The following is a 12,687-nucleotide window of genomic DNA, read 5'->3' as shown; positions in this document are numbered from 1 at the left end:
TTGACAGTGCTCCTATCTCCACGTGGATGGACATCTGTGGCGATGTCCTCAACATTCATCGGTCCACAATCTTTTTTGACAGTGCTCCTAGCTCTGAGCTGACGTCGATAGACATCTGCAGCGATTAATACTCCCGCAACGCAAACACCAACGCCGATCACAACCCATTGACTTGGGTTATGATGCACTGATTTCGGCATTCGAGTTTGGAAAACTACGCCGCAGGAGCGAGGATACGGTTTTTTGACTCTGTGCAGAGGATTGTTGAATAAGGAGTTAGAATCTTTTGAGAAAAGCTAACAAATATGGGAAAAAAATATTTGAAGTACCTAAATGATCAACACTTCCATAAAATTCAATTACACAAACTGTGGTAAATGATAACCATTATTTCAGCACACCAAATCATAGAACCATAGATCATTATTACCATGTATGTAATGATCATCAATCTGCGAACCGAAACATAGAACAATTTGAAATAGCACTGAAATATGTATTTGTTTGGCCTTAAGAAACACCCCAAAAATCCAATCTTCAGAAAAACTTTTTAACAATAGAATCCTCAAATGCAACATTACAATAATCCATATCCAATATGTCAAAAAATAAAGACGAAAGGTTAATTTTGGTCATAAACATATGACCAAAATACGAATTTGGCCAAAAAATATTACTTTTTAAAAAACGTGTCCATAACACATGAAAATGTCGGTTTTTTACGGGTCAATTTTTGGCCAAAAGGCTAAAGTAGTCAATTTTTTATGGTTCCGTGAAAAAACTAACGGTCAACGCTAATTGCACAATGGCATGACCGTTAGTTTTTTGACGGAACCATAAAAAAAGACCACTACGTCAAGGATTTCATTTGTTATGTACCTGTTTTCCAAAAAGTGAATGTTTTTTTACCAAATTCGAATTTTGTTCATATATTTAGGACAAAAATTGACTCTGAATGGATCCAGATTCCGATCCAAATAATCGGAATCTGGACCAAAATATTTATACTGATTCCGATCCTGCATCAGATCAAATCTAATTTGGCTCTAATAATGAATCTGGATCCACAGATTTGTACTATATCCAAGATCCATTAATACTCAAAATCTAAAATTTAAGGAGAGTTACATAGATCTGATCATAGTCCAAATTTTTGAAGAATCAAATTCTAAACAATTAATGAAACTGGATCAAAATCTAAAAAAATAATGGGGAAGGAAAAAAGAAAAGAAGAAAAAGTTCCCAAATCTAAAAAGCTTTTAACCTTTAATTTATCTATTGTAGTTAAGATTCCTATGTTATTGAAGTTGGTAAATCTTCTTAACTCGTTTCACCCAAGCTCTTTGTACAGTCTTTAATTTGAAAGCTCAATTTTATGAAGCAAATGAATTCAAATAAAACAACACAATTATGAAAATATACAGAGAAGAAAATACCTTTTGTAAATTATTCTTCTTATCTTTGCGGTCTGGATTCAATTTTCCGATTTAATTCTTTTCCTTGTCTTCGCATATGAGTGTGAGTTTAAAGATATGTAGGAATTTTGAAAAACTAATTCATAGACTTAATATGGTCAACCAATTAGGATTACATGGAGAAATAATTTTAAATAGTGCAGCTGGCTGGCTTAGAAAATAGTGATAATATAATTAAATCATCGTTTCCAACAAGCAATTAATTAGTGTCCACAATCTTTTTACGAATTTCGACGGTGCATATAATCAAAGTCAAATTTATGGTCATAAAATAAGATTGATTGTCACACCTAATCCAGCATGATTATAATTTAGAGGAGAGTTTTGTAATGCTCTCGAAAATCGTAAATTAATTTATTGTTGTGAAACAATGAATGAATCAATTCATATTATGCTTCTCGTAAGGGTATATTAATGCCCAACTAAAGGAGTTAATTAATGCTCCCTCGTCTCCTACTAATTAGAGAGATTTTAAGGGATCAAATTAGCTGACTTTTCGAAATATGGGATCGAGACATGCGAAGGGACCAAGAACTTATCCAGTGGTGGATGATTTAGCTGTAATGCATTCTATATGTCTTCGATCCTTTGCGGTCTCGATCAACAGTATCTGATGTGATGGAATTGGAGATGGAAATTGGCTTGGAAGAGATAAGTCAATTTGTATTTTTGTTCAAACATCCACAAAATAAAATAAGTCTGTACTCCCTCCGTCCGCGAATAGGAGTCCCGGTTGAGTTGGGTGCGGGTTTTAAGAAAAGTTTGAGTGTAATAATTTAAGTGTGTGATAGTGAAATGTGGGACCCATTTATATTATTATTTGTTTTATTCTTTGGAATAATGAAATCTAACATTAAGAGAGAGGAAGTAAATTAAGGGAAAAGTGGAGTCATTTCTTATACTCCCAAGATAAAATGTCTAACCGGGACTCCTAATGGCGGACGGATGAAAATGGCCAACCGGGACTCCTATTCGTGGACGGAGGGAGTATCCATTTTCACAAGTTCAGATGAAATTCTTGGTTGCAGGCTTTAAGCACATTGATAAAGTTTCTCTAAGATCGAACTCTGCTTTAAGCACAATGAAAGTTTCTTGGTTGAGATTGTATTAGATTGAGTTTTGCAAGAGTAGATCTACATCTGACCCAAATAGAATTTGGTTTTTAAATACTCACTCGATCCAATTAAATTGAGTCAAAACTTTTGGGCACAGACATTCATAAAATTGTGTTGAAAAATAAGAGAGATGAAATAAAGTTGGAGATATGACCAAAATACAAATTTAGCACAGAACATTCACTTTTTTTAAAAACGGGTCCATAACAAATGAAAATGTCGCAGAACCTCTTTTTTACGATTCCGTCAAAAAACTAATGGGCAACGCTAACTGCACATAGGCATGACAGTTAGTTTTTTTACGGAATCATCGAAAAAGGACCACTTCGACAAGGATTTCATTTGTTGTGAACCTGTTTTTCAAAAAGTAAATTAATTTGACCAAATTCATATTTTGGTCATATGACCTTTACTCGTGTATGAATCTATTTGTCTCTTGCTTCCTAAAACAGCAAGATCCAAAAAAAAAAACGACAAAGAAAATCCGGAATAGGAAAAGGATTAACAAATGAAATAAGGAAACTAAAACAGACTCCAACCTAAGCTAATAAGGACTGGCTTCAGCTAAACATAATTGTGAAAGATAAAGCGGCCTTCTTGCTTGACGTTGGGGTCGAATTTGCTGGCATGATGTGAGAGCTGATGAGCGAGATTGTGGTTGTTGGATGTGGTGTAAGCGAAGTGACCTCCATTTTAACACAAATATCCACTTCAAATTATGGACTGATATCCACTTCCACTATTTTGGAGAGCAAGCCTGAATTTTTGATCTTTGTTGCAATGTGTTTGGTTGTTACCATCTTAAACTTTTGCAGACGACGCATCGACTGAATTTCTTGCGGGAGTGTCTCCAGATGTGGACAATTCATGATTTCCAGTTGCTCGAGGTAATCAATTTCATATCCTTCAAATCGTACTTTTCTCAGATTCCACAACTCACTGATGCACAAGATTTCAAGTTTTCTCATATTGAACACCAATTCTCGACCATTGTATGCATTCCGCAGTTTGAGGCGCCTTAGGTTGGGCAACTCCATTAGCATTGGCATGGGGTCCTCATCAAGACAAGTATTTACCAATGCCAAGTACTCTATCCAACGAGGGAAACTGTCAGTACTTCGTAGCGTAGCTATGCATCCATCAAGCCTCAGAGTGCGTATCCTTGTAAGCATACATATACCACGAATCCCGTCCAAACAAGCCATCATTCTGAAGCGAAACCCTCTCAAAATAAGGTGAGTAAGTTCCCTCAACTTATCTAGTGCTGGAAAGAGCTCGCTTACATCCGAGTTTTCATCAATTTCTTCAATACCCAATTTATATAGACTAGTCATCTTCTCCAAGTTCAAGGCTTCATATGTCCAAGAATATATAGACATGAAGGTCAGGGTCTCAAGATTTTGTAGTGCATCTACTTCCAAAGGCTTCCAGTAAATCACATCAGACATGTAGAGATGACGAAGGCTGCTCATATCCTTGATAATATCCGGCACCTCCACCATAAAGTTTAAAGCTATATCCAGAACCTCAAGCCTTTTCAAGCCCCCCAACGAGTGTGGGATCTCTTCCACATAATTGTTTCTCAATCCCAAATACCTTAACTCGGTCAATGCCCCGATAGATTCTGATAAAGTCTTCGCCCCAAAATCTTCCATGTCGAGTATTTTGAGGAGTTCAAAACTCTTCCAATAAGACTGGCCTACATCGTCCAAGTATCGACCACCTCCATGGAAGATGAGAGAAACAAGATACTTGTCTTGATTCGTAGAGTGATAAAATTTGTCTTGATTCGTAGAGTGATTAAACATGGCTCTGCCACACTGAATAACACGATGACGAGGGCTCTCTAAGGGTCGATTATTTCCATTGTTCCTTAAGATCTCAAGGCCTATTTCCTCCTCTGCTTTTTTGATGGATAGCATGTGTAGTAGAGGATTCATGCGACACCTTTTCACTCTATAAGTTTCTGGGTACGGGTGGACAACTTCAATAATGGATTGATCAGCTAATCTGGAACATGGTGCAAAATATGTTTCTACACCATTTGCAGCCCAAATATGGTGCAACTTCTTTTCTCTCATTATTGCATTTTCCTTAAAAAAGGACATATGCAAGAAACATGCCTTCAGTTCTTCATTTAATTCATGATACATCGGTTCCAATTTCTCCATTGTTTTACTCAAATCAATTGAATCAAAAAGTTCTTCCCATTCAATCCCTAAAATTCTTTGCTTTGCTTTCTCCCTTCCAACATCTATTATAGCAAGCGGCAAACCCCCACATTTTTTCAACATCTCCTTGCCCTTCCTCTCCAACTCCTTTGTGAATTTGTTCCCAACACTTGTAATTTTATCAACTGTTTTCAAAAACAATTGCCAGCTCTTATCATAATCCAAAGCATTCATCTCATGAGTGTAAATCTCTTCATAGTCAATCTGATGGCAACTGGTGATCAACAATCTACATTCATGCCCTGATTATATACCATGTTAAGAACTTAATGCAATAAGGGAGACAAAGAAGGATGTTGAAGTGTGAAATTAGGAAATCCTACATTGAGCGTGTACATATACTTCTGAAGAATTAGTTTTTGTTTCGTAACGTATTTTGACTGAGTTAAATATGGGCCGAAACATATTGTCAGAACCAAAAGCTAACACACTTTAAATGTGTAGGACCAAAATGGTTTTTTATGCAATTGTACGAGACCAATTTTGGAGTTTAGTCTTTGATATATTAGTTCAACCAATTATATGTCTAATATGATAAGTTTTGTGGGTGACAGGTAGAATTATATTAAAACAACATAAATTATAATCTAGTTTGAAAGATTTCTATGCCTTGTAAAAGCATTTCAAAATCTATTTCTATCTATAAAGGTGAATAAGTTTAAGCATGCAGAATTAATTCTAACATAAAAAGTAAAGAAGCATACTTGGCTTTGAGAGGCGTGCAAGGTCTAGCAAGGATTCGTAGAGCATTTCTGGCCGCACGTTGTCGAGAACTATAAACCATGGCGGCATTTCTTCCAGGTGCCGGAGAAGCATCTGTTGGAGACTCTGGTTGTCCATCTCCTCCAGAAACAACGAATCTTCATCAAGTGTCACCAACTGGCGTATCAGTTCCACAAGCACCTCATGTTTACTTGTGTAACTAGAAAGGCTTACCCAAGCACGGCCGCGCTTGAATTTTTCAATGACGGCCGCATGCTTGTATACTTGTCTCGCAAGAGTTGTCTTTCCCATACCAACCATGCCTTTGATAAGAATAGGCATATGAATAAGCCACTCCTCTTCACTAAGAATCAGTTTAAACACAAGCTGTTGCACGTCTTTCTCCAAGCCCACCACGACACCTTCGTCTCCTTCTTCTCCACCACTTTGTGAACTACTCACCGCCTTACCAACTCCAAACTCCATCATGCGCTTTTTTATCTCCCTCATGCGATTTGTGTCTCAGCAAAGTCAGCTAGCAAATTTTTTAGCCGGCTCATCTCTTCAGATTTATTGTCTCTGAAGAAGTCCAACATCATTCCGAGCTCTTCTATTACCTCTTTCAGGGCTACTAGTGTTTCAGGCTCGTAATCAATAAAGTCATCAGTCCTCGGTAACTCAATCAGAAAGCTCTCCAGTTCCCCTATCGCCCCTAAGATGATGGCCTCTGACATGCTTATAGGCAAACTGCACGTACGAAAATTGACAATATTTACTATGTAAATGGTTATCTCAGATTTTGCTTCATTTTTACCAAATGGATATTTTAGTAATATTAACTCTGAAGAAAAGCACTAAGATAAATTCGAAAACAATTCTATTATGTAGGAAGCTAAAATCAAAAAATTTAAAACAGAAATTCAAAACTAGTACTACATGTGATGTCCTAACTAAGATAGTCGTATCCTTTTTGAGATGTTCTAACTAAAATGAATCATATCTTTATTTAACAAAAAAAAATAAAAATAAATCCAATCATTCTACTATATTTCACCTTTTAATTTACTCCCTCTCCATCTCTCCTACTTTTGAACACAATTTATGAATATGTAAGGTCTACGAATATATTAGATCCAGATCTAGATCCGGATTATTTCTATTTCAAAATTAATCTTACACAAATATGCATAATATCATAATTAATTAATTATCAGTTACTAGATCATTATTAACACTATATTCAATACAAATTACATAATCCAAAATATGTCATAAAATGAAAACTGATGATATAAACTCCAACCATGAAATGAAACACAAAAGCATATAATCTACTTAGAATAAAACTGAAATTGAATAAGTAAACTTAAAGTGGTGTAACAAGACAGTGATCTAAGAAACAGCAGTTGATGTGAACGAAATTAAATGATGTTCCAAACCAAGCACTGATCTAAGAGTTTTCCCTTTAATTTTATTAGATATTTTAATACACTCATATTCCTTGGTATAACTCTACTTCCAAATCAAATCAACATTAAAAATATAATCTAAATTTAAATGGATCTGGATCTCAAAAATTATAATCAAGATCCAAATCATATTTGAATTTGGTCCTAAAAGTGAAGCAACAAATAACAAACCTTAAGAATATAAAGCAAGTTCTCAAACTTGAAAGGCTTTTGATTGAAATTTATATGCTATGTAATATAGTAAATCTCCTCAACTCATTTCACCCAATCATGTAGCACAAATATATGAAGGAAAGGATTTCAAAAATCTGTTTAAAACAACATATAATTAATTATGAATCAATTCAAAGAAGAGAAAATACCTTTTGCGATTATTTCTTCTTATCTTCGTCTGAGATCTGGATGGGATTTCAACTACAAATTCGTGGACTTAATATTGGTCAAATTGATTGGTCAAATTAATATCTTCGTCGGCGACTGTGAATTGAATGGGAAAGTGTGAGAGGTCTTTCAGATTCTGGATGGGATTTCAAGTTCAAATTCGTGGACTTATGGTCAAATTGATTGGGAAGAAAATTAAAAAAAATTGATTGGCACAGACTTTACATAAATTAGTCTCTTTAACTTTACGTAAATTAACAAATTAAGATGACTCAGCCACACCTAACCCAGCATAATTTAATTAATTGGGAGCAATAAAAAATTAATCAATCAACCACTAACTGACAAAGAACAATAAACTAATAATAAAAAAAAGTTTAGTAAGCTTATATTGGGGTTTTCGATGGCATAATTTAATCTAATGTCGCCTCGAAATAATAACTATGGTGGATTAAGTGTGAAGGGGAGGAGCTTGGAGTATCAATCATCTTAAACTCCTATGCAGAATCAAGGTGCATGCCTGTCTCTCCAACTTTCAAGAAGAATAATCTCGATGAAGATATTTTCAAACAAAATATTACTCACTCCAACCGAAGAAAAAAAAAAAAAAATTTGAAATGACAAAAATTTTAATATTATAAAATTATTCAAATAAGAGATTGATAGAAGAAAAGAAAAATAGATTATGGGTTCATGTCTTATTAGAGAGAGAAAATTTTAAAATAGAATTTTTTTATTTTTATGATGAATAAAAAAAGAAAATTTCTATTTTTAGGAGATGGATAAAAGGGGTACTATTATTAAAAAAATGTCAAATATTAATTCTAAAGATGCCTTCGTTTTGAAAGTTGAGTATATATAAATATTACTACCTTGTAATTCAAATCACATTATGAACTTTTTGCTAAGTTTGGTTGTTACCATCTTTAACTTCCTCGTATGCTTTATTAATTGTTTAGCATACAAAAATAATACAAAAATAATATGCCATCTGCTCCTAAAAAAAGAGACAATATTTGAAACGATGTGAGTTTTAATGCACAATTGATAAAGTAAGAGAGAAATAGAAAAACAAAGTGGTTGTAGTATTATTGGAGAATATTTTTTAAAATAAAATTGATTTATTTTTAAGGGACGTTCTAAAATGACAAATATGCTTTATTTTTAAGGGATGGAATGTAACACCCCAAGTTTTTGACATCTTTTAAGATCTTACAGAAGAGACGCCGAATGGCTAGACAAATTTTTTTACAGATAATCGTTAAGACGATCAAAGGAGAATTGGACATTTAAGATTGATCAAGAGTATTTTCAAATTTCGTTTAGTACAAGAGAAGTTAAGCCCAAAATAAATAATGGATCAAGAACATGTTTCAGATTATACAAAAAAAAAATGTATATAGATTACGGGCCTCTTCTTATCCAGCCAAAATGTCTTTTCTTCGGCCCACTCGAAACTCGGCCCAATAGCTTGAAGATCAGCCGCATAGGGCCTCAACCGATCAGCTCCGAGACCCCACTCCATATGTCCCATTTCAGCTACCAGTTTGAGTTGTAACAGCCCCCGCAGGAAGAAACAAACTCCATTAAAAGTCATAACAAGAAGAGAACAAATATAGTTGTGATCCTCAGGAATCAAATCTGCAGCCAAAGTACTACACAATTAATATCAAGGAGGAACCAACAAGGATAAAATAAATATGACAAACCTCTTGCCTGCCAATAGATTTTTAGCTCCAACCTCAGCCCCTCTTGCACCGACAGCTTCAGTGTGTCCTACACATCAAACAAAATCAGTTAGGGGACAGCTCCCTAAAGTTATGTAGTACTTACCCAAAATGAGCTTGATATGCCTAAAGAAGGCTTGAAAAGGGGAGTCAACTCCTAGCTCAAAATAGTTGATCCCCACCTGCACAAAATCTGCTCCCAACAGACTTAGCAAGAAGCCAATAGAGCAGATTTGCTCTCTGCACACACCCCTTGACCAAATCCCAACCAACTCCAGAATTTAGTATATATATATATATATGTGCACAGCTCTAATCGTTTCCAGAGTTACACAAATCCTTCTCACCACCTTTAAACACCAAGAATTTCGAAGGAGCAAGGAGAGTGAAGGGAGTGGCAGTGAGCCTAGAAGTGTCTCAACAAACAAGAGGAATCCACAAGCAAGGTAATCAAAATACTCCCCTCTGCATCATATTAAAACCTCATGCTCAAGAACTTAGGGCTTTAGGATTTCCACATCACACATTTTGGTACAAGAAATATTATAAGCTGCTTTAGCCCAAGATCAGTAACAGTTTATCATGGCTACTGCCTAAGGAAGATCAAAGCTTTAGCACCCCATAGTCAAGAATTTCTTTACCACAAAGCTATTGCCAGAAATGAACTCAACATAATGAACTAGATAATGAGAGTTAGAAAGCTTAGCTTTAGGCCGACAACCGAAGGGCTGTCCGGCGACGAAGCGGCGGCGACGGAGGCTGTGGCCGACCGCGAGCAAAGGAGCTCCGGAAATCCGTCAGGACGACGCGAATTCGACGGAGAAGAGGAGGATGGGAGAGGCGGCAGTAGCGCTGGTCTGAGAAGCGGACCGAGCAGCGCCGGCTGCAGTTGGAGACGTCGGCGACGGCGACGGGAGACAGCGACGAGCAGCTTCCAAGCTCTCGGACAGCAGCTACCCCGAGCGCTACACGAGGACGAGCAGCCTGGAGCGCTGCGTCGCGGCAAGAAGGAGGGAGGCGATGCCTTTCGGCTCTCCGGTCTAGGAATTTCAGATTGGAAAGGGAGTTCGCCGGAGAAGAGCAGTCGACGGCGGAGAGAAAGGGAAGAGAAGAGGGATGGGATGTTTAGGGATTTTTGTTTTGATTTAGGGGATGAATTTGTGGGGGAAAGGAGACGGCGAGGAGGCACTGCGACTCCGGCGATGGAGCGCCGGCGATTCGAAGAGGCGACGCAATTCCGGAGAAAGGAGAGAGAAGGAGTTAGGGATTTCAGTGATTTTGGGGGAGGAGGACCGATGAAGTGAGTATAAGTGGGTTGCTCATATTGTTGATTTAATTGGGCTAGTTGTTTAATTGAGATTTGGGCCAGGGAGGATTTAATTTAGTTGAGGATTGGGGCAAGAATGGTGAGGGAAATTAAAATAGACCCAAACAAAATTGTAAGTGGGCTGCTCCTTTTAATTTGATTGGAATTTTGGGCCAGATTAAATTATTTATGATTGGGCTGAAATTTATGGAATTTATTTGGGAGCCCAGTTAAATGCGCAATTGTTTGCAAGTTTCGAAGACGAAAAATGTTGAAGGGTCTGCTGTTAAGGAAATAGAAAGAAAGAGGGAGACGACGTTCTCAGGTCACAGAAATAATTAAACCTAATAAAGAAGTTCTATTAATTAAATTTCTCAATTTAATTAATATGCAAGTTCTAGAATTTTTCAAGTAGTAAGCAAAGAATAAAAGAAATTAATTAGGGCATGCATTCCTAAGTATGAGATTTTGTCTCGAGTCTAATTAGTATGTTGTTATGTTATGTTTTTCACAAAGGACTATCTCCGCAAGTTAAGATCAGAGCGAGAAATTCAAGTTAAGGAAATTAAGCTAATGAGGTGGGCTTTCTGTTAATGTTACAGTTTTTACGAGAAATATATTTTTAGTGAGCTTTCAGTTTAAAGTATGTTACAGTTTTTATGAGAAGTATTATGTTTAAAGTACAATTTTTATGAAAAGTGCTATTGTGATATGATATTACGTGAGCCTTATACGAATGCGCTTTCAGTTATTTATGTTCCCCGAATGTTTTGAAGTATGAATGCTTCCAGTTATTTACATTCTCACTTTAAGTGAATGCTTTCAGTTATTTAAGTTCTCAGTATGTTTTTGTCTTGCCAAGTTTTGTTTTGAACTTTGCCTATCTGTTTGTCTAGCAAGGGCGACGTCCCTACTAGACCAGGAGTTCGTGAATTTCGGTTCACCAGGAATTAGTGAATGCGGGTTTGTAAGTGGGACGAGCCCATACATTCCGATTCACCAGGAGTTATTTCAGATATGGCATTAGTTCCAGGAAAAATAGACTACAGTCAAAGATTTTACTTAGAAAATGCTTTTAGTGTCCTCGGGCCTTTTAAGATAAAACCCCGAGCTCACTCAGTATTGGCTTGACAAAACCAGTTTTCTTTTCAGTAAAATATTTTTCGGCACGTGTCCACTGAGTACACCAAGTACTCAGCCCTGCATATGTTTTAAAAATGTTCAGGTTGAGCAGTGATGACGGCGGGCGGTGTTGAGCACAGACAAATGAAGATCCTTCGATAGAATAGCACTTGGATGCGTCGTGTCTCCATACACGATGCCATCTGCTCTTGACTCTTCCGCTGCAGATTAAAAGTCGAGTTTACATTCTCTGTATTATGCACTCTGATATATATTATTCCAAGTTATTTCAGTTCAAGTTCAGCTATGTCACAGTTTTCCCCTTTCTTCCCCCGCTTCTTTTATCCTCCCCTAGTTGCGATCAACCGGACTTTCTATCCTTAGAAAGTGCGGTCGTGACATGGAAGGAGTGTTAAATGGGTGGCTTAGACAAGTAGATTCAGCCACTTGCTATTGTTATTAGTAGATAGATTTATAATTTTATAATGTGTAATCAAATTAAATCCCAAATTGATATAAAGTCCAAATTTTGATACAAATTAAACTTTTGCTGCCATTATGATGTTGAATATTGGTGGACTATATTTTGTTGGATTTGTGTATTTATTCAGTTGGGCTGACCCTGATTGATTTAATGCAGAGGCCCAATGTTTGAGGTCCATCACTTACCTAGCTGCACCGATGGCTGCCACATGGATGTTTCACCCGGATCTTGAGTTGGGGCCGTTGGATCCAGGGTTGTGTATTAAGTGAGCATCGCCTCACTTCAGTCACTTATTCTAGACACTTCTCGCTCTCTCTCTCTCGTTCCTGAGACTCTCTCTGCAATCTCTCTTCATTCTCTGTCTTCACTTATCAGGCTATTTCGCCGGTGAACTCCTCAAATCTTCAGTTTCCTCCGATTAATCCTTGTTTTAGTAGGATCTATCGATATAGATCTTGAGTTTGGAGACTTTCTCAGTTTCCTTCGGAGTGTTCGGTCAATTCTAACCTAGGGTTGGAATCTGACGAAGTTTGGTGTTGAAGAAGTGAGAACTTGTGAAGACCTTGTGAGTTCTGTGAGTTTAGGGTTGTGAGCTGAATAGGCGGATAGATTCTGGTGGTTGTGAGCTGAATAGGCGGTTTGGTGGCAGTCGGTGTAGCTAGGGTTTCTGACCTA

At 36.9% G+C, this 12,687-nt stretch overlaps 1 protein-coding gene and 1 long non-coding RNA gene across 2 annotated transcripts; both read right to left on the bottom strand.

Moving 5' to 3' along the window:
* Nucleotides 1-3,066: 3,066 nt before the first annotated feature.
* On the bottom strand, nt 3,067-6,266 carry LOC148929779 (putative disease resistance RPP13-like protein 3). Its single transcript, XM_089057309.1, has 2 exons — nt 5,526-6,266; nt 3,067-5,063 (listed from the first exon to the last, which is right to left on the bottom strand). Exons 1-2 carry the CDS (start codon nt 6,031-6,033, stop codon nt 3,307-3,309), a joined length of 2,265 nt encoding a protein of 754 aa, XP_088913435.1. The 5' UTR covers nt 6,034-6,266; the 3' UTR covers nt 3,067-3,306.
* A 2,368-nt stretch (nt 6,267-8,634) lies between these two features.
* LOC148929778 (uncharacterized) lies at nt 8,635-10,367 on the bottom strand. Its single transcript, XR_016128971.1, has 2 exons — nt 9,083-10,367; nt 8,635-9,014 (listed from the first exon to the last, which is right to left on the bottom strand). It is a non-coding gene; the product is annotated as an uncharacterized LOC148929778 (long non-coding RNA).
* Between the last annotated feature and the right edge of the window lie 2,320 nt (nt 10,368-12,687).

This window comes from Salvia hispanica, chromosome 4 (assembly GCF_029641045.1).
Source record: "Salvia hispanica isolate PSC_SH4W2 chromosome 4, Shi_PSC_v1, whole genome shotgun sequence".
Taxonomy (NCBI): Eukaryota; Viridiplantae; Streptophyta; class Magnoliopsida; order Lamiales; family Lamiaceae; genus Salvia; species Salvia hispanica.
This window is presented reverse-complemented; position numbering and strand designations above follow the sequence as displayed.

What these genes read in the sequence shown, in the direction of transcription:
- LOC148929779 (XM_089057309.1), bottom strand. Translation starts at nt 6,033, where the DNA reads ATGAGGGAGATAAAAAAGCGCATGATGGAGTTTGGAGTTGGTAAGGCG. An exon ending in TGCACGCCTCTCAAAGCCAA is followed by an intron (nt 5,064 to 5,525) that starts GTATGCTTCTTT and finishes GTATATAATCAG; the next exon opens with GGCATGAATGTAGATTGTTG.